Here is a 19,068-nt window from a genome sequence, read left to right as displayed (position 1 = left end):
ATTTATTATATAGTAATACAGCAACCCTAAGTATTTAAAACGGCTGTTAAAAAAGTCCACACGCCAACCTGTCTTTTGCGATCAGTTCAAAACTAGTTAAACATTCAAATGTGGAAATAAAAATCGGGGAAAAAAAACATTTCTAAATGAAAGTCCATGTTAAAAATGTAAAAGCGTTTTCATCCAGAAATGCAAACAATTCAGATAGTGGTCAGCTCTGAAGAATCAACTTGGTGACAGTCAGAAAGGCATCTTGAGGAGAGCACACTCTGTCAGTAGGCTCAGGGTGGTGATCATGTAGCTACTGTTGGAGATCTGGGGGGGAAAGCATGAGCTTATTAGCAGAGTACTTTTATTTAGAACCATGCTGCAAGTATTTACCATTTGAGGGCAACTGAGGACTAGTGCTGTTCATGTCAAATAGGCCATCAAAAGTAACCAGAGCCAAATGCGTTCACTTGACAAGCAGCCAAGGGAGGGATCATTTATAATCTTAAATGGGAGTAAAACAATGTAAATGTTAGCATTTCTGATGCTAAAGTAAGCGTTATTGTATTTTTTTCGCATTTGATACATTTTTTTATAAATACCATAAAAGTTATAGACAAGATTAAAGTCTGTCTCCGATCAACAAACAAACCCTTACAACGACCACAACAAATCACACGGCCTCACCTTGATCCTGCCGCCGTGCTTGGCCGAGCCCAGGGCCGTGGACACCTCGGTCAGCCGCCCGGCTGACAGCTCCACCCTGAAGTGTCTGTAGAAGTGGCTCTTCAGGCCCTTAAAGAAGCACACCACCTCCTCCAGACCGACACTGCCGTCCTCCTCCTCCCTCACCCCCGGCTGCCGACTGGTCCTCCACAGCTCCGAAGCGTCCTGCGGGTGCACCGTGTAGATGACCTCCAGGGGAGGCTCCACTGGCAGGCTCCACACCAGCTTCAGCTGCTTGATGCTGGACCGGGCGTGGCAGTCGGTCCACAGGGCCGCCAGCCACTGCAGGTTCACAGAGTTGATCTGCAGCAGGCCGAAGCGGCAGTCGAACTTCTGTTGGAACCAGGCCTTGACCAGCGCAGTGAGCCCCTCTGTGCCGCCACTGCAGAAGAGCGGCAGGCACACAAAGTCCTCTGGCAGGGTCCGCAGGTAGTCGGGGTCGCCGCCCACGCACGTCAGCCAGCCGCTCCACAGCACCTTTTGGGGGTCATCAGGCGGCGCCAACGGGGGCTTGGAGTGGATCTGTGGGGCAGGAGCGGGGGGCATGAGGGGCGGCGAGGTGGAGACTTCAGTCAAGCCAAACTTTTTGTATTTGCCCTCAGCTCTGGACTTAAATTGTTCTTAAAAGGCTCATGTCATGCCACCAGGTGTTGGTGTGATTAGCTTGTACAAGCCTTTTGGCACAGGGAAGGAGTGATTTTCATAGTGACATCACAAGTGGGGGTGTCCACCCAGATGTATGAAGGATAGAAGAGCAACGTTTGCTACAGTCCACTGGGTAGACTGGTAGACTGATGTATCCAGCGTACATCTAAGTTGGCACGATCACTTGTGATGTCACTATGAGAATTATTCCTTCCCTGTGCCAAACGGCTTGTACCAGCTAATCACACCCACACCTGGTGGCATGACATGAGCCCTTTAAAAAGGTGCAGTGTGTATAATTTAGTGGCATCTAGCTCAACAGAGTTGGCCGAAATTGCATATTATATTCTTAATGCATTTGTTTGTGTATAATACCATAAAATGACAATTGTGTTTTCATTATCGTATAATGAGCGCTTTACAGCTACATAGGGAGTAGCTCATCTTCAACTGAGCCAATCATGTTTCTACAACCCAGAGCAGAAAAACTGCTCTGGAGGAGCAGTACAGGCCATGGTGGCGTCAACTCTTTCGTTGGAAAGGGAGGTGACCCCACACATCACCAGAGACCTTGATAAAGACGGTGTCAGCTTCCTCCTCAGTCTGCGCCATTCCGGCCACCAGCGTGAAGGTCACCTTGAGGGTGCTCTCCAGGCCCACCTCCGCCGCCACGCCCTGCTGCCGCTCGGACACCAGGAACGCGGCCAGCTGCCGAGAGTAGTTCTTCAGGTGCCCGTGCTGGAAGCGGTAAAGTGGAGTGACGTAGGACAGCTGCCACTCCCTCAGCAGCAGGGCCAGCTGCTCCGGGTTCACCTCCTGTAGGACGCGGGGTTTAGGGCGCAAGACGGGAGGAGTTTTTAATGGCGGAACAAAAGGAAAGAGGAATGTAAAGACACACAATACCACTTTTAGGAACTGTTGATAAAGATTGATTACTATATTTCTGGAGTTTAATCATGCCTAACAGTAAGGTTGATACTAAACACTATGATTCATTACAACATAATGTAGTACTATTGAACAGCATGTCCCCCATGGAGCTTAACTAGCATTCAAAATAAACAAAAGTAGCGGTAGTAGTAGTGTTTGTTTCTCACAGCGATACTGCAACGTTTGGGAGCGAGTCTGCAGGTGGTCAGCCTCCGCTTGGTGAAGCCTGGTGTGTAGCCAAGGTGTGACATCGTCCCAACATAGCTGCGGTAGGACTGTCTGTAACTCTTACTCCTTCTTTGGACGATACTGCTGACAGGCGACCTCGCCACGCTGTAAACATCCACAACGCAAGCTGTCAGCACAGTTTCGCCAGATGTTTCAAGGAAATATTATACACATCTTTTTGGGCAAATCGAATGATATGCCTTCATAGCATTTTTAGCAGTGTAACCATGATCGCAAATGATAATACAGAACATTTCCAAAGGCAAACCTATATGGCTGTCAGGTATGGTTTTTACTTTTGGAAATTAGAACAAGGATGTTTGTAAATAAATAATAAGTATTAACGACAGGTAGCCTGAAATTATGTGAATGTTGGTCTGATTCTGCTGGTGGTTGATGGGGCTTGCATACGCTGCTAATAAGTACGATATAAAATGGTAATCGTCAAATGAATGGGAAGCATGCAAACCATAAACTATGTATGTTAGGGAAAACCGTGCACTAGTGCAGACTGTGTTTTTGAATCGGCATATCATAAATACCTGGTACGTAGGTCCATGTCCTAAACAACAGTCCCCAAAAAACCAAACAAAATTTAAACGTCGCACTTTCCCATGGTTCAATGCGGCATGTTAGCCAATCACAGAGTTATTCAACAACCATTCAATATTCTGATTTATACACACAGACAAAACGGCAATATCACCAAAACATTGGCGCATAAAAATATTCCGTGACACAATTTTGAAATAAATTAGTTTGCCAGTTTTCAGTTGTCAGTTGCGTAACCGCTAAGGGAGCCATTCGATCACGGACTGACTACTTCTGTCTAACCGAGCATTAACGTCATATCCATGCGCCCCTCTGGTCGTAAACTGTTAAAGAGAAAGATAGACATATCCCTGTGAAATACATAATATAAATATAATATACATTTGTTCATGCTGGTTTGTAACGACGAATTGTGCCAATCATCTGACATGTGGATGCTAAGGCTAACATTGAAATAACCGGTAAAGAAAACACTTTATTCTCGATATCATCGCTTCATAAGTGTATCAATGGAAAATAATCCTTCATATCGGAGTAATCACCTGTAAACAGAGCGCTCATGTATTGGCATTAACATGTGGCTTGATGACACAAATTATAGTTTGTCAATAGACGTCTAGAATAACGATCAGAATGACCACACTCCTGCCACGGACGCGGCTCCTCTTGAGAGCGCATATATGTCATCGCACAGCAATTGCTACCTCAGTTCAAGGGCATCTACCGATGAAAACCATCCTTAAAAAGTGCTATCTCTCAACCAACCACCACCGACCTGCATCTTCCTCACCCATGGGTATGTGACTACATTATCTTGTTTACTGGTTGGATTCATTGCTGTCAATTATATTTTTGACTCAATTCAATACTGTAAATAAAGGTGAATTTGTTTCAAGGTCCGTGTAGTGTGTCACTGAGAAGTCACACCTGCGGAGAGCTTCGGCCTGAACATGCTGGGGAGAAGGTGTCCCTCTACGGATGGGTCCAGTACCTAAGGTGTCAAGACAGTACAACTAACCGTTCAACCTTTGTCTCACTGGAGTTGACGACTCTCAACATGGGCCCTTGTGTGGGACATTGTAGAATAAGCCTAACCATTTTAATGTTCTCTGCAGGCAGGATTTGTTTGTTATCTTGCGAGACTACAGCGGCCTGACTCAAGTTTTGATATCTCAGGATGACGTATGAACCCCCACATATTGCACCACATATTTTATTCTCTCTCTATTGCATTCATTTTATTGTGTCATCCAACAGTGAATACGTAGAAGAAACACCTTTTACAATAACAATACAAGTTCTTGTCTCTCTTTCATCTATTTAAAGGGCAGTTTGAAAGAAAAACTAGGTGAGCTCACAGTCGAGTCCGTCGTCAAGGTTACGGGAACAGTCCAACGGAGGCCAGAAGGCCAGGAGAACACTGTGAGTGTGTTAGTATGTTGTTGGTTTGTGTGAGTAAATGAGTGTTTGTCTGGTGGATCCCTTCTCAACTACACATGGTTGCACAGGTCATTCTCATTTCACTCGATACGAGACTACAGAGATGCCGTTCTCTATAAAAATGTAATTTTATCAACATTTGCTCGAGAAGGATCACCTGTGTCATTTTCAATTTGGAGTCAATTTTCTTTTTTATAATTAACATTTAGAACTATCATACTGTACTCCATCCTCTAACGCATGCACTGTTTGGTGTGGCTGTGTTTTTTCTAGAACATGCCGACAGGGGACATCGAGGTTCTAGCTGAGAACCTGGAGGTGCTGAACACGTGCCGAAAGCTGCCCTTTGAAATCAAAGATTTTGTAAAGGTGGGTGGACACTCCCTGTAAGATGTCCATTATTGAATGTATAAAACATGCTCCAGTATTGAATTTAAAATAGTACGCTCCAATATTGAATTTTTAAAGCATACGCTCCAATATTGAGCTATAAAGCAATGCTTGATTATTGAATCTATAAAGCATACATTCAACATTGGAGCAACTAGAAAAATGTCCCGCTGTCCCAGCCTCATCTGTATGACTAAATACTGAATTATAAAATGTAATATGATCACACAAAATTAGCTATTTTTCTTATACTTTCCAAATGTTTCAGCTGTGCCATAATAAACTATCCTCTATCTCATAAACCACTTGGAACAATGAAGAAAAAGCTTAACGCAACCATTATGAATGAACGTTATGATCCTGTATATAACTTGTATCCGGAGATGGGATACAAGTTATCACACGGGGATGCTGTTGGACTTGTGTTGGTGCAGAAGTCTGAGGCCCTGCGCATGCAGTATCGCTACCTGGACCTGCGCTCCACCCAGATGCAGCAGAACCTGCGTCTCCGGTCCCAGCTGAGCATGAGGATGAGGGAGTACCTCTGTCATCAGCACGGTACCAAGATAGTTACCCTAGCCGGGCTCAGTCCAACAGCCACCTCATTCTAGGGAAGATGTATACATTATGTACTAGTTAGAATTTGTACATAATTAACAATATAAAAAATACTTGTGTTTTTCGTGTTTTCACACAAAAACACATGATGTGTTTTTAATTTATTTTATATTCCTCTTTAGGTTTTGTGGACGTTGAGACTCCTACTTTGTTCAAAAGGACCCCAGGGGTAGGTCTATTTAGTGATTGGTGATTTTAAGCTTAGGCCCTCTGGCAGTAGATGTCTGACAATAGTTTATATAATATTTTCAATAGTAGAAGGAAATTATACTGTTAAGCTATGAGTCATGAAATTCAGATTCATACAACTTTATTGTCTATTTGCAGTTTGACAGAAAGTAGCTAACATCGAACATAAAAATAACACAATATCCACCTGATATAAAAGAAGATCAAAGTGCAATGTGTGTTAAGTGCATCTCTCTCTCTCTCTCTCTCTCTCTCTCTCTCTCTCTCTCTCTCTCTCTCTCGCAGGGAGCTAAGGAGTTTTTGGTTCCATCCAGAGAACCCGGTCGGTTCTACTCCCTCCCTCAGAGTCCCCAGCAGTTCAAGCAGCTGTTAATGGTGGCTGGGGTGGACAGGTGGCCACTTTAAAACCCTTTCTCTCTCATGCCTTACAAACGGCTGCATGCTAAACAAGTCAATATGCGTCCACATTTGTTGGCAGTGCTCCACTGCTTTAGGTCAAAGTTTTACATAAACCTTAATCTGTAGTGTCTGTATATAGCTATATTGATCTCTCTCTCTCTCTCTCTCTCTCTCTCTCTCTCTCTCTCTCTCTCCCTCTGAAAACCGGCAGGTACTTCCAGTTTGCTCGCTGCTACAGGGACGAGGGGTCCAAACCAGACCGACAGCCTGAGTTCACGCAGGTAGATCGGCGTGGAGAAAGAGGGCGGGGCTGATTGAGTGGAAAGAGGGCGGGTCGACTCGGGGAAGTGGTTCCCTTCTAACAGGTAGCAGGAACTTATGCGGTTCAGAAGGGGAGGGCACAACGTTCAAATTAATAAAAATACTGTCAGTGAAACATTAAGTTGTCAAGTGAAGTACGTTCTGACTTCCCAGCAGGTAGAAGGGCTAATCAGGGTAGAAGGGCTAGTCATATCAGGACAGTTTTTATGGATATTCAGGACATGTCAACAAATAGATTCATCATGCGCCAAGATCTCACAGCTAGACTAACCCCTCTGCGTGTGTGCCCTAGGTGGACATAGAGATGTCCTTCGTGGAGCAGACGGGGGTCATGGCGCTAGTGGAGGGGCTCCTGCGGTACTCGTGGCCCCCGGAGCTGGGTGGGCTCAGCCAGCCTTTCCCCTGCATCACCTACTCAGAGGCCATGAGGGACTACGGCTCAGACAAGCCCGACACCAGGTTCCACATGAAGGTCTGGCAGTGTGTGTGCGTGTGCGTGTGTGTGTGTGTGTGTGTGTGTGTGTGTGTGAGAATTACCTTAATAATTATTTATCAATTCCAAATGGGAATTTTAGGAATTTTGACAAATTTTAAAATAAATGCATTAAATATGCATTGTGAACTTCCAAAATGCACACTACTTGTGTGTGGGCTTTGCACGTGTGTGCGTGTGTGTGTGTTTGTGTGTGTGTGTGTGAGTGCTATTCAATGATATTTAATCTCTGTCTAGCTGGTTGACATCAGTGAGGTGTTTGTGAACACGAAGATAGAATTCCTCAAGTCAGCTCTCGGCCAATCAGAAGGCTCCATCCAGGCCATCTGTGTCCCTGACGGAGGGGTAATGAACAATGTTTTTAACTTGCATTAAACCCCATGTACCAAGTGAATCACAGTTAAATAGTGTTATATATTCATGTAAAGTGTATGAATTGGTAATGTCTTGTGTAAAAAACGATCTCTCCTCTTGCTCGACAGAGACTTTTCAAATCCAAAGATTTGGAAGCGCTCAAAGAGACGGCCAGGAGTGTGTTTGGACAGGTACGTCACACCCTTGAATCTAAAGAAGTAAGAATAAACAACGAAAACATAGAGGGAGAATGTTGGGTGTACTGCCATCAAATATCAACAATGCATAAAAAAAACAATGATGGATATCTACCCTTTGTTCTCAAGTCATTGCTTTAATATCGGTTGAAGCTTTTATAATGCCTGCAGAATTAGACACTCCATAGAAATATCCCCATATTGTTTAAACACATGTTGTTTCAATGCTTATAAGCTAGTATCACTGGGAGTGTAAGGTGTAATGTAATATTGTAACTACAGTACTCGGCCATACTACCCCTTCCTCTATGTGTTTATCACCTTGGTGACGTGTCCGTCCGGTTGGGGTTCGTCTGTAGGAGCTGAGCGTTCTGGCGGTGAGACCAGAGGGCACACTGAAGAGCCCCCTCAGTAAACATCTGTCCCCCTCCGACACCGAGGGTCTCCTTGGGAAGACCGGGGCCCGGCCAGGGGACCTGCTGCTGGTCTCGGCCTGTAGCCTCAACACCGTGGTAGGTCACAAGGCCTGGGGGTTTGTTCAGCTCACGCTGGTTCTTCTGGTGCTAGGGTCAGCTATAGAGCCAGGAGGACGTGCTGGGGTCAGCTGTAGAACCAGGAGAGAGGAGAGGTGCTGGGGTCAGCTGTAGAACCAGGAGAGAGGAGAGGTGCTGGGGTCAGCTGTAGAACCAGGAGAGAGGAGAGGTGCTGGGGTCAGCTGTAGAACCAGGAGAGAGGAGAGGTGCTGGGGTCAGCTGTAGAACCAGGAGAGAGGAGAGGTGCTGGGGTCAGCTGTAGAACCAGGAGAGAGGAGAGGTGACAGGGAAATATGAGAATGTCAAAACAATAACAAACCAGTATTTGTGTTCACTCTTGCATACATACATAGGCTAACGCACACATTGTCTTTCTTTCACACACATTCTCTATTTATCTCTCTCTCTCTCTCTCTCTCTCTCCCTCTAGCGCCCCCTGCTGGGTAAACTGAGGCTGCAGTGCGCTGAGCTCCTGGAGGCCCGGGGCGTCGCCCTGAGGGACCCGACAGCGTTCCACTTCCTGTGGGTCGTGGACTTCCCGCTCTTCCTGCCCAAGGAAGGAGAACCAGGGTCTCTGGAGTCCGCCCACCACCCCTTCACAGCCCCCGTGGCCCAGGACGCCCACCTGGTCTACACAGAGCCCCTGCAGGTGAGGCCGACGCTATGTGTGTGTGTGTGTGTGTGTGTGTGTGTGTGTGTGTGTGTGTGTGTGTGTGTGTGTGTGCGCACGCATGTTTTAAGAGCCCGTCCACACGGGCGAAAACGATCCGTTTTCGTTTTATGCGGTTCAGGAATATCTCCGTAAAGACGGATTCATTGCGAAACCGCATCGAGCTGTAGAAATGCTGTGGTACACATTCCAGGCCCATAAGAGGGGCTACTTCTGCTACAGAACTCCAGCAAAAAGAATAAGAAGAGGCGAGCATGCGCATAAAGCCTGCTTGCTGTTTACAAACATACAGTCCGAGAAGAACAGACCCCGTCCAGACAGGCAAAAATTATCTTTTCCCCTCCGTTTCCTTTGATGCGTTTCAGGAATATCTCCGTTAAGACGGACTCCCCCATCGAGCTGTAGAAACGCTGTAGTAAATATTCAAGGCGCTGGTTCTCCACAAAAAAAATTGGAGCGCATCAAGCATGCTCGCATAAAGCCTGCGTGCTGTATACAAACACGAGGAGATTCAACCTTTTAAATTGAGCAGAAATACTTTTTAATGTACAGTTAGTAATTCAATTTATCAAGGGGCTGTATTTAAAGCTACAAAAAGAATACAAATAAAAAAATATAAATAAAAAAGTCAATGCAACTCTGACGTCGCCCAGCTGGTGGGGGGGCTAATGACGTCATCGTTTGTGTTTCAGGCGTCCACACGAATCCTAACACGAAACCGCATAGGTCCGGATAGATTTGAAACCACCCTGGGACATGGTTTCAGAAAAGTGCGGTTTCGGGCACCGGATCCGCCAGATTCGTCTGGACGGCCGAAACGCACAAGACTTATGCGGTTTCACCAAAAAATGGGCTTCGTGTGGACGGGGCCTTAGTCTGTCTGTGTTTATGTTTACTAGACCGTACCACTGCGTGAAATGTCTATTTTTGGAGTGTGGAGGAGGTGGTCGACCCCAACATGAAAGGTCACAGGTTCGGCCCCCGATGCCCAGTCTGCAGTCTGAAGGGACTAGTGAGGTCAGGTCCTGATGGTACCGGTGTCCCCCCAGGCGCGCGGGCAGCACTACGACCTGGTGCTGAACGGCTGTGAGGTCGGAGGGGGGTCCATACGCATCCACAAGGCCGCTGAGCAGCTCCACGTGCTGAAGAACATTCTCAAGGTCGGCCCCTGAACACAACAGAAGCAGCATGCTTTCACTTTCAAATATCTTACTTTAGCTACTTTTATCTCAATTTAGCTTCATTTAGCTGTGCTTCAGAAGGTCAACGCTAAAAGCATGGCGCACCAAACTTTGCAAATCCAGATTGGCATAAATCCATACAAATGTTTTTACAATTTGAATTTTGTTGCAAATAAGTTTTTTTTTTTTCTTTGCAATTGTATCCAAGCTAAATGGATATATATATTAAAAAAACGGTATCCATATTTTGATGCACTTCTGATTCTGATAATTTTGTATATAGATATACTATGATTTTAGTCCTTATTTGTTTTAAATATAGTATTCCTATCATAAATATGATGTGATAATATCTGGATCTACTGCGTTCTCTTCAGGAAGATGTCTCTGTTCTCTCCCACCTGCTGGAAGCACTCGACTCCGGAGCGCCCCCACATGGAGGCATCGCGCTAGGTCAGGTTCAGCTCATTCACTATTATTGGCCTAGCCATCGATTGCCTAGGAATGCATCTACCTTCAATACAAATTAAAACCAAACGTGCATATGTCTCATTGGGCCAAACACATGGTATAATTTTATTTGCAATGCTTGTCTGGGGGTTGTAGTGTTTAATTCCTTACCAAAAGTTTCTGGGTTCCAGAACGTTGGAACCCAGTTATTTAAAAACAACTAGTATCTCCATTGTCTCCGTATTCTTGATACATAGTACCATCCCCACTACTGGTCACCTTGTTGGGAACTTATGTTTAATCATCTTATCATTTATTCAGGTTTGGACCGACTCATCTCCCTCATGGTCAGCGCCCCCAGCATCCGTGATGTCATCGCCTTCCCCAAGTCCTTCCGGGGTCACGACCTCATGAGCCAGGCCCCGGACTATGTATCGGAAGAGGACCTGAAGCCGTACCACATCTCCGTCACCTGGCCCCCTGCCAAAACGGAGGAGAAATGAAAAGAAATAATCAAAAGATGACCTAGATCCCAGATCACTTCCTGGAGAAAGCGTTCCCCAGAGGGAAAGAGAAGAAGTAAAATATGGAAAACTGAAGAATGGGGTGATGGACTAGCTGGAATGATGTGTATTCCATGCGTCCCAAATTACCTAATTGTACGCATAACATTAGGGACGTTAGGGCGCAGATAAGAGGAACTACACTGTGGTATGAATTGTGCTCAAAGATACAAACTCACAATAATAAATAACCTTTACTGTTCTAAACACGGCGCAAAATGAAAAAGATCATAGATCACTCTGACTAGCAGTGAAGATGGTGGACATGTTTGTGTGAGATGGACCCTTCAGCAAGACAATGTTGATGAATCAATGTAATTCACAGAAACTGATTACACTTTGTTTGTATCAATCATGATGAAGAATAAATATATGTTCATAATTTTACTAGCATCACTGATGATTGATTGATTAGAGTATTAAAATATTGTAAATATCTAAATATAGCCATGCAAACATTGCATGGCAGGCTATTGTGCATTAAATTTGAATTTGAAAAAAATATGTAGGCCACAATTGAACAAAATTACCTTTATAATATATCGAAAATGTGTGAAGGGGAGTACGATAGAGTGGAGTACCATATCGGTTGAAATTGATTACATGAAGCGAAATTTTAAAAAATATATATAAACCAATGACTTGACATTTATATTTTAATCTATTAATATTAAAATAATTAAAACAAACTAATACAAAAGAAGACTGTTCTCCGACGACGTTGGCGGTAACCCCGGAAGAGAAACACGCACTCGATGACGTACACCCGTCAGCCCCGCCCACTGTAAACGTATGGCGAAAATGACAGAGATGTGATTGTTCAATGGTTCAGTATTCTTCTCACTAAAATGAAAAACCCGTTTAGCACTGTACCTGGGGGAGTTAACAGATCACCTGGGGCTTGAGATATACCTGTAGCAGCGGAATGACAGCACGAATAGCAACGACACTCGCGTATCGTTTTGGTTTGGTTAGCTTAATTTCGTTTGACAAATCTCTTGACAATGTCAGACTGCTAAACTGGCTAGCAGACAAGCTCAATTTACCATCTGTTGTTTCTTCCACAGATCCCCTTTTGCTTGGATATACTTCAAACCCCTGTGTTGTGTACGTTTGTGCATGAACAAGAAGGCATTGCTGGGGAATGTGTGTCCTGCAAGGGTATCGTGCGAGTTAGCTATCCAAACCCTCTGTAGTTTGTGCTATTGGAAGCAGGTACATCAGGTTGTAGGGACTGTGTAAGAGTTAAATGAGCGACAATAGATGGTAGAGACACACGATACAATGGCACCGATGGGTATCCGCCTGTCGCCTCTTGGTGTGGCCATCTTCTGCCTCCTGGGAGTCGGAGTGATCTACCATCTGTATGCTGGAGTCATCTCCAACCGGGTGGCTGCTTTCAGGTCAGTCGTTGGGATTTATAGTCTCTAACACTACGTCGTTATCCTCAGTGACTATTCTAACCCTAATCTGTAGAGGTCATGGTATATGTTATCAATTATAGTGTACAACTGAACGTAGTTTTCACTGGTGATACTGCTGCTTGAGGTAGGGGGTGACGTGTCATCTGCATGATGCCCAGGTGTTGCTGTCTCGCTGGAAGTGGACGTTGAGGAATTTATACGTAAAAAGGAAAAACGTATTTATTGTCGTAAATAATCTTTAGAGGGCATTGCACATGTTCTCAATTAAAGTGTAATAATGAACGTACTGTTTTCATTATCAGTATTTGGACAGGGAACTTGTTCTTCGATTTGTATGTAATGATAATAATGATTCTGAGGAGAGATAAAAGAAAGTGATATGTGGGCTAATCAATAGCAGCATGGTAATAAATTCAATTAAAAGTTATTTCACACTTTCTTTTGTCACTTCGAGATGGATAACTCAATTCAAACTCAAGAATGTTGTGGGAATCAATCATTCAGATTTGACGGGAATAAAATGGGACACATTAGGGAGATATCCGGCTGAGATGTCATTGCAAATCATGTCTTGCGTATCAGAATGTCTACAGTTTTCTCACTTCAATGGTTCCTCTCTGCTGTCTCTGTGTGCAGGCAGGGAAGCAAAGTGGATCTGAGGGATCTGCTTGCATTGTCTGTGGAAGCGGCGGTGCAGGGAGGCAAAGAGGTGAGATCTATTAATAGTTATGTTTCCCTGTGTTAAAGGCAATGCCTCAATTTACTCTGATGGGTCCAAATCACGCACTTCTCTGTGAAAGATTTTTTCCTTTTCCAAAACCGTAAATTGAAAAAAATCTTTATTTTGTATTTTAATCTTTTGACCCGCCCTAGGTGAAGAAGGTCAGAGAGGAGAATACCCTGGATGAGAGGACAAAGGGCAAGACCAAAGAGGGAGCCAGTGAATTAATGACGCTGGGTGACCTCAGGTCCCACAAGAAGATGTTCTACCTGATGAAGAACACCTACCCAGCGCTCAAGGTACATGCGGCGCGATGGGAAACACGGAGTACACATGTGGACATGCCTACATTAAGTCACGTGGCCAAAGCTGTGATTAAAAGGGACATTCAGTGAATACAGCAGGTCATCGAGAAGCGGGCTGAACAGCCTAGCCAACTACTGCACCATCCTGCCTCCGCAAGCAACGCACATGTGCATAAATATACTGAAATCTTATTTAATATTCCCATGTACATTGCCTATGTCCCATGGCATAATTCCATGTTCTGCACAAATACATTTCTAACGGAAAAACTGGACTGGAATGCAGAGTAGCTTCACCATTCAGGTTAGACAAGTTAAGCGGTAAAGTTGCATACTTTTATTAACCTGCTTACTTATCTTTACATTCCCGGGTGGGACATAATTTGTTTAAAGGAATCTACTTAGAGATAAGGTGTGTCAAATTGTCTTGTGTCAGCAATGCCAACCATGCAAATACGTAATATAAAGTGTGTGTGTGTGTGTGTGTGTGTGTGTGTGTGTGTGTGTGTGTGTGTGTGTGTGTGTGTGTGTGTGTGTCCTGTGCAGGTGAACAGCGAGGAGCACGACAGTTCTGTGGGTGAGGACGAGGTCTGGAACAGGGACATCCCGTCTGACATCCTGGAGAAGATCCCCCAGGGCCATGAGGTTCCTGCTCACACGGTCACCGTGTGGATCGACCCCCTGGACGCCACCCAGGAGTACACCGGTAGGTCCGGTGCACTGATTGGTTAATGGACTTCTTGCTACGTAACAACTTAATCACGTCTAAAGTTCACTCCGATCCAAAGGACAGTAGAGAGGGATGAGGAGCAGAGTGTGCAGATCTTGCATCATGCATGTTTTTAAGTTTATACTTTTTCAACATACTCTTGACAAACGGGCAAGCTAAGCTACTAGTCGTGTTAAGTACTTAGGTGCCAAGAGACACAACAATTGCATTCTAGGTTTAAGATTGTATCCTTGTTGCTTGTGGGCTATTTTGTCTGTTCCAGTCTGGTGCCTGTTGTTCCAGTCTCCAGAGAGTTGACTTTATTTGGATGAAATGCCACAACCTCACCGCTTATACCCAATATTCATGTCTTTGTGTTTCCTTCACCATAAAACCAAACCCTTTCTTTCCTGCTCTGAATCACCTCCCCTGCCTTTCTTGATCTCGCCCTCACCTCTCTGTCTCTCTCTCTCTCAATGTCTCTCGCTCTCTGTAGAGAACCTGTCCCAGTACGTCACCACCATGGTGTGTGTGGCGGTGGACGGTAAACCGGTCATCGGAGTCATACACAAGCCCTTCACCGGAGACACCGGTAATCAATGTCACCTTTGATTTGACTTTTATTCATAACCGGCTAGAGGTCAATTCCTCCATATGAGGAGTAACCAATGGGCCTTAATTGCGTCGAGGCATTCTCGCTCTAAATGCTTGCTGTGTGGGGGAGGATGAGTAGAATAGGATCAGGATTCAATTGTATTGTGGGGGGAAAAAAAACACCAGCAAATTGAGGGCTCATGCCTGCTGGCTGTGTGTTAGTGACACATGGTACAAATCATGTTACACATGTTGTTAATGTTTAAAATGTTAAGACTGTCAGAGCCGCAAGTTGTCACCAGTGTCAAGCGCGTGAATGTATGTCAGCTTGTTTCTGTATACAATTACAATTAAAATCCTCAGGGGGTATGTATGTCAATATAGCAGCTCCCGGTAGTTATTAACCTACACTTTTAATTTATGGTTTATTGTACAACCTCTCACACCCATAGGTTTAGAGTTGCTCTTAACAGGTCCAGGAAAAAATAGTGAATCTGTCTTTGCATCGGTCTCTCTTCGCCTATGTGTGTCTTTGCATTGGTCTATCAATGCATCTGTATTTGCATCTCTCCTTCTGTCTCTATCAATTGATCAATCCATCCCTTCCTTCCTCTTCTCTATGTGTCTGTGTGTTTGTCTTTCTGTGGCTGCTCTGCCACCAATCCTATATTTGACCCTCTCTTGACCCCCCCTCCACGACCCCCTGATGGGTGACCCCAGCCTGGGCGTTTGTGGGCCATGGCACCAACGTACGTGCGCGGACCTCCTACATCAGCAGCCCACCCAAGGTGATCGTGTCGCGCTCGCACGCAGGGAAGGTGAAGAGCTTCATTCAGGACGCCTTTGGGAACACAACCACCATTACACCAGCAGGCGGAGCCGGTGAGTATCTGCTGCGGGGCCCTACTTCTACTGATGTTAAAAAAATATATGTGAATGCTGGCTAGCATTTACATTAAGATACTTTGGATTAAAGGGCCTGCTATTAAATATTAAATGTTTCAAAAGAACATCAAACATGGTCATTGGTGTCTCCGGTTTGTGTGTTTAAACATCATAAACACGTCAGTTTTACATAAAAGTCTCTAAAGTTAGAGAAAGGGGGAGAGGGAGATGTAATACTCATTCAGAGGAGACTTGATTTAATTCATGTATATGTATAGGTCTTGTTCATTGTGACCTCACACCGCAATGGCCGCCTCCTTTTCGGAAGTTCAGGAGCAGAGGACTGTCGGGAAATTACGCCTCACTATGGGGAGAATTTTTGCGCTTGAAAATGCCATGAGTTTCTCATGCAAGGCTTGGCCGAACAAAGCTCAGATTTGCCAAGGTTAGGTTACATGTACGTTGATTTAGGATTTTACAGTACCTCATCACAAGAATAGCCACAAAAATCCCATGATGAAATCTGATGTACAAGCCCTATTCTGATTTTGGAGTGTGTGTGTGGGTGTGGGTGTGTATGTGTGTGTGTGTGAATTTTCGGTTTGCCGTCTCTCTCTCAGGCTACAAGGTCCTGTCCCTTGTGGAGCCCCTCCCTCATGACAAGCCCGCCACTTCAGACCAGGCTGATGTCTACATCCATGTGACCTTCATCAAGAAGTGGGACATCTGCGCTGGCGCCGCCCTGGTAGAAGCTCTGGGTAATGACGCCATAATCAGATGCAGGTTTTTCTTTGCCATCAGTAGAAACCACGACACTATGCACTATGGCTGTGTCCCATTTGATAGGATGCTTACTAGTTCTCGCACCAGTACAACTACTCAGACCCTCAGTCATTTCAATGCTAACTTTCTACTGCAGCTCTAAACTCCATTACTCCCTTCCCAGAGCACTCATCCAAGAGTCAATCCACCAGGGAATTTGTCTCTATTAATCATTTTATTCTGGTGCACTTTTACCCCCAGCGTCGAAAAACCTTAAACAGCTAAATCCCTTGTATGTGACTCGCCAGGGCTTTACCCAGCAATACAAGACTTTGAGGTTCTGATGGTGACCCGTTGTGTCTCTGGTCATGTGTTCAGGGGGCAAGATGACTACGCTCAAGGGGGAAGTCATCGACTACAGCGGCAGCGAGGGAAACAGTGGCGGCCTAGTGGCCACCGTTGGCCTGGACCACAAGGCTCTCCTGGAGAAGTTGCCCAACTGGGTCCCCGAGAAGCACTGATGTACCCCGAAGCCGTGAGCCGAGACATTTAAATGCATCTCATCATTGTACAAAGACACACAAAAGAAACCGGACCTGTTAAGTAGCGTAGTGGCTACGGTAGCAATATGGAGCACAACCATGGCAGAAACCATCAGAGACGCAGGGACGTCCTCGTAAACCAGCTCGCTTGACCAGATTTCACCTGACATCGGGATTACGGGGAAACGTGAAACACATCGTTGCCGTGACTCGTCTTTGCGGGTTTGGTTTGACCCCTGGCCGGGCCTGAAAGGTTGTTTAGCTGGTGTTATCCCTCTGTCTAGATAACACTCTTTCGATACACACCCTTCCCTATAAACCCATCTCTATGTCATATCCCCGTATTTCCGGTCAATCCTGTTTTCTTGGCAGACGTGATACTGAGGAATACCTTCAAGCTATTTGAAACCAGAAAAATGCATCAAAGCAAGAAAAAACAATGGCATTGTTTCGTTCTACATTGAGTTTAGATCCTGATCATGCATGATTTTTGTACATGTGATTGTAAAAAGTGTTCATGTCAATGTATGGTCCTAGCAACGGGTAATTTCACTGGTTTTATCTACCAACTGTCCTATTGCTCCTGGTAAAATGGAACTTATTCACCTAGCGGCCAGCTTGTCATCTTGGTCTATTCCGTATTCAGTTCCTCCACCAAGCTAGTGTTTAGAATAAAGATGGTCACTAGGTGAATAAGGCCAAATGGTCACTGCCTGTTCAATTTATGATTCTACAGGCAAGGAAATAAGTTCTGAGCTTCAAAATGTATTGAATGACGCAAGAATTGTTAGTTGTTAAAGGGTGTTCGCCTCCGCTTTTTTATAATGTAAGCGAATAACTGCTTTATGTTAGAAAAGAGCCGGTGATGGTTTATGTTTAATAATCCATCTCTTGAGTCGTAATGGCCCAACGCAATCAGCCCAGTTCTGAAGACTTAAGCCATCTTGCTCAATACTGATTAACATCATAAGCCCTGTTTGCTGTACATTATTTGTGTTGCAAAATGGGTCTGGAGATGGAAGTCCATAAGCTAGCAAGGAGGAGTGCTAGCTGATATGGCTGATATCCGGTGGTCCGATTCAGTATAGATAACACAGTAGTTATCTATACTAAATAATAAAAGTTGTTTCTGTCTGGATTTGCTAATTTAGTACAAACAAATAAGCACAAATTAGATGTACGGTTGTTTCTGTGAAAAAAAAAATCTAAGTATCGAAAGGCGATAGCTCAAAAACATGGTACGACTTTTACTTTGTAAAACTAGTTTTTGTAGAATTTTCCTCGGCTGTCAATGTTCTGTGTTTTTGACCCAAGTTTTTCTTACGAGTGCCTTTTGAACAAGCATGGAGAGACCTAGGCCTGAAGTCGAGAGTGCTTGTGGAGCACGGGTCAGAAGGTCTGGCTACAGCTCTTCACCCGCTTGGTGATTTTATATTGGGTCGTGTGAGGGTTGTTGTGTTAACCCTTGTAGTCTCTTGCGCTGTACTCGGACACATCCTCGTTGGTCTCACCTGCGGGGCTTTGGCTTTAACAGTGACCCAGTTGGGTTGTTGAGCCATGCCCCAGCTCGTCTAAACTGATCTCCCCTCCTGATCCACGGACATCACCATTTTCATGCTGTGTGCTGTCCTGGGTGGATAGTGTATAGAGGAACCAGGGCCTGTGGAGTGTCTGTGGCCCACCTGGATAGACGCACAGACACTCAGGAGGCTCTTCGTCTCGATGGCCTCCTTCCTCCGGGCTTTTCATTCATTTCCGGCTGGAACTCGAGGCTCGATTGCATCGGTACCATGACTTGCCTGTGAGTGTTGTCACGGCGATAGTGTGTGGAACTTGGAACTGCTCCTCCTAATGGACCTTCCATCTTCTGTGATCATGACTTTTCGATTCCAGACACGGTACTGGCGTTATATTGTGGAATTGTGTGATAACGAGTGATGAAACACATTTATTTTGTGTGTGTGTAATGCGTGATGAAAAATCTGTATGAAATATTTTATTCCATTAATAAACAATAACATGGAGATAATAGGCAAAAACAATCATTTATAATATCTTTTGGGGTCGAGATCGATCATTAAATGGTTAATGATCACATGCTAATAGCTACGTTTCTCTTCAAACATACCATTTACTTATAAGAGGACTGCGTTATCTTTACTTTAGTATAAGAAATAACTGTAAAAATACCAAACTTAGTTTCACATTTCAAACACGCACCGCCCCAAGTGGATGGTGAATTCAGGAAGTGTTGACGTC

The 19,068-nt window shown here is 44.7% G+C and overlaps 3 protein-coding genes across 5 annotated transcripts; 2 read left to right on the top strand and 1 right to left on the bottom strand.

Annotated features, from left to right (window-relative positions):
* Positions 1 to 22: 22 nt before the first annotated feature.
* On the bottom strand, positions 23 to 3,313 carry cenpl (centromere protein L). Its single transcript, XM_079751642.1, has 5 exons — positions 3,060 to 3,313; positions 2,457 to 2,622; positions 1,930 to 2,175; positions 676 to 1,236; positions 23 to 315 (listed from the first exon to the last, which is right to left on the bottom strand). The coding sequence occupies exons 1-5, from the start codon at positions 3,074 to 3,076 to the stop codon at positions 241 to 243; spliced, it is 1,065 nt and encodes a 354-aa protein (XP_079607768.1). The 5' UTR covers positions 3,077 to 3,313; the 3' UTR covers positions 23 to 240.
* A 95-nt stretch (positions 3,314 to 3,408) lies between these two features.
* Positions 3,409 to 11,224, top strand: dars2 (aspartyl-tRNA synthetase 2, mitochondrial). Of its 3 annotated transcripts, none has more exons than XM_079750499.1 (18): positions 3,410 to 3,530; positions 3,764 to 3,865; positions 3,966 to 4,065; positions 4,185 to 4,251; positions 4,396 to 4,491; positions 4,783 to 4,878; positions 5,334 to 5,457; positions 5,640 to 5,686; positions 5,992 to 6,098; positions 6,317 to 6,386; positions 6,719 to 6,898; positions 7,157 to 7,264; positions 7,402 to 7,464; positions 7,830 to 7,982; positions 8,434 to 8,652; positions 9,723 to 9,833; positions 10,232 to 10,307; positions 10,626 to 11,224. In XM_079750499.1, the coding sequence occupies exons 2-18, from the start codon at positions 3,796 to 3,798 to the stop codon at positions 10,805 to 10,807; spliced, it is 1,869 nt and encodes a 622-aa protein (XP_079606625.1). In that variant the 5' UTR covers positions 3,410 to 3,530; positions 3,764 to 3,795; the 3' UTR covers positions 10,808 to 11,224. The 3 variants fall into 3 exon arrangements, with proteins under 3 accessions (XP_079606623.1, XP_079606625.1, XP_079606624.1); XM_079750498.1 differs by having other exon boundaries at positions 3,474 to 3,530; positions 3,671 to 3,865; XM_079750497.1 differs by having other exon boundaries at positions 3,409 to 3,865.
* A 421-nt stretch (positions 11,225 to 11,645) lies between these two features.
* bpnt2 (3'(2'), 5'-bisphosphate nucleotidase 2) lies at positions 11,646 to 18,890 on the top strand. The gene is made up of 9 exons (XM_079751279.1): positions 11,646 to 11,837; positions 11,935 to 12,270; positions 12,928 to 13,000; positions 13,165 to 13,311; positions 13,864 to 14,023; positions 14,523 to 14,618; positions 15,341 to 15,502; positions 16,126 to 16,263; positions 16,646 to 18,890. Exons 2-9 carry the CDS (start codon positions 12,131 to 12,133, stop codon positions 16,786 to 16,788), a joined length of 1,059 nt encoding a protein of 352 aa, XP_079607405.1. The 5' UTR covers positions 11,646 to 11,837; positions 11,935 to 12,130; the 3' UTR covers positions 16,789 to 18,890.
* Positions 18,891 to 19,068: the final 178 nt, after the last annotated feature.

The sequence above is a fragment of the Pollachius pollachius genome, assembly GCF_949987615.1.
Source record: "Pollachius pollachius genome assembly, chromosome: 14".
Classification (NCBI taxonomy): Eukaryota; Metazoa; Chordata; class Actinopteri; order Gadiformes; family Gadidae; genus Pollachius; species Pollachius pollachius.
Note: the sequence above shows the minus strand (reverse complement) of the source record. Positions and strands in the feature narration are given on the sequence as shown.

Coding starts and splice junctions, on each gene's coding strand:
- cenpl (XM_079751642.1), bottom strand. Junction 2,176..2,456: donor CCAAACGTTGCAGTATCGCT/GTGAGAAACAAA, acceptor CGCGTCCTACAG/GAGGTGAACCCGGAGCAGCT. Junction 316..675: donor AGCACGGCGGCAGGATCAAG/GTGAGGCCGTGT, acceptor TTTCCCCCCCAG/ATCTCCAACAGTAGCTACAT.
- dars2 (XM_079750497.1), top strand. CDS start 3,703: ATGACCACACTCCTGCCACGGACGCGGCTCCTCTTGAGAGCGCATATA. Junction 4,879..5,333: donor AAATCAAAGATTTTGTAAAG/GTGGGTGGACAC, acceptor GTGTTGGTGCAG/AAGTCTGAGGCCCTGCGCAT. Junction 7,465..7,829: donor CCAGGAGTGTGTTTGGACAG/GTACGTCACACC, acceptor GTTCGTCTGTAG/GAGCTGAGCGTTCTGGCGGT.
- bpnt2 (XM_079751279.1), top strand. CDS start 12,131: ATGGTAGAGACACACGATACAATGGCACCGATGGGTATCCGCCTGTCG. Junction 13,001..13,164: donor CGGTGCAGGGAGGCAAAGAG/GTGAGATCTATT, acceptor GACCCGCCCTAG/GTGAAGAAGGTCAGAGAGGA. Junction 16,264..16,645: donor CGCCCTGGTAGAAGCTCTGG/GTAATGACGCCA, acceptor TCATGTGTTCAG/GGGGCAAGATGACTACGCTC.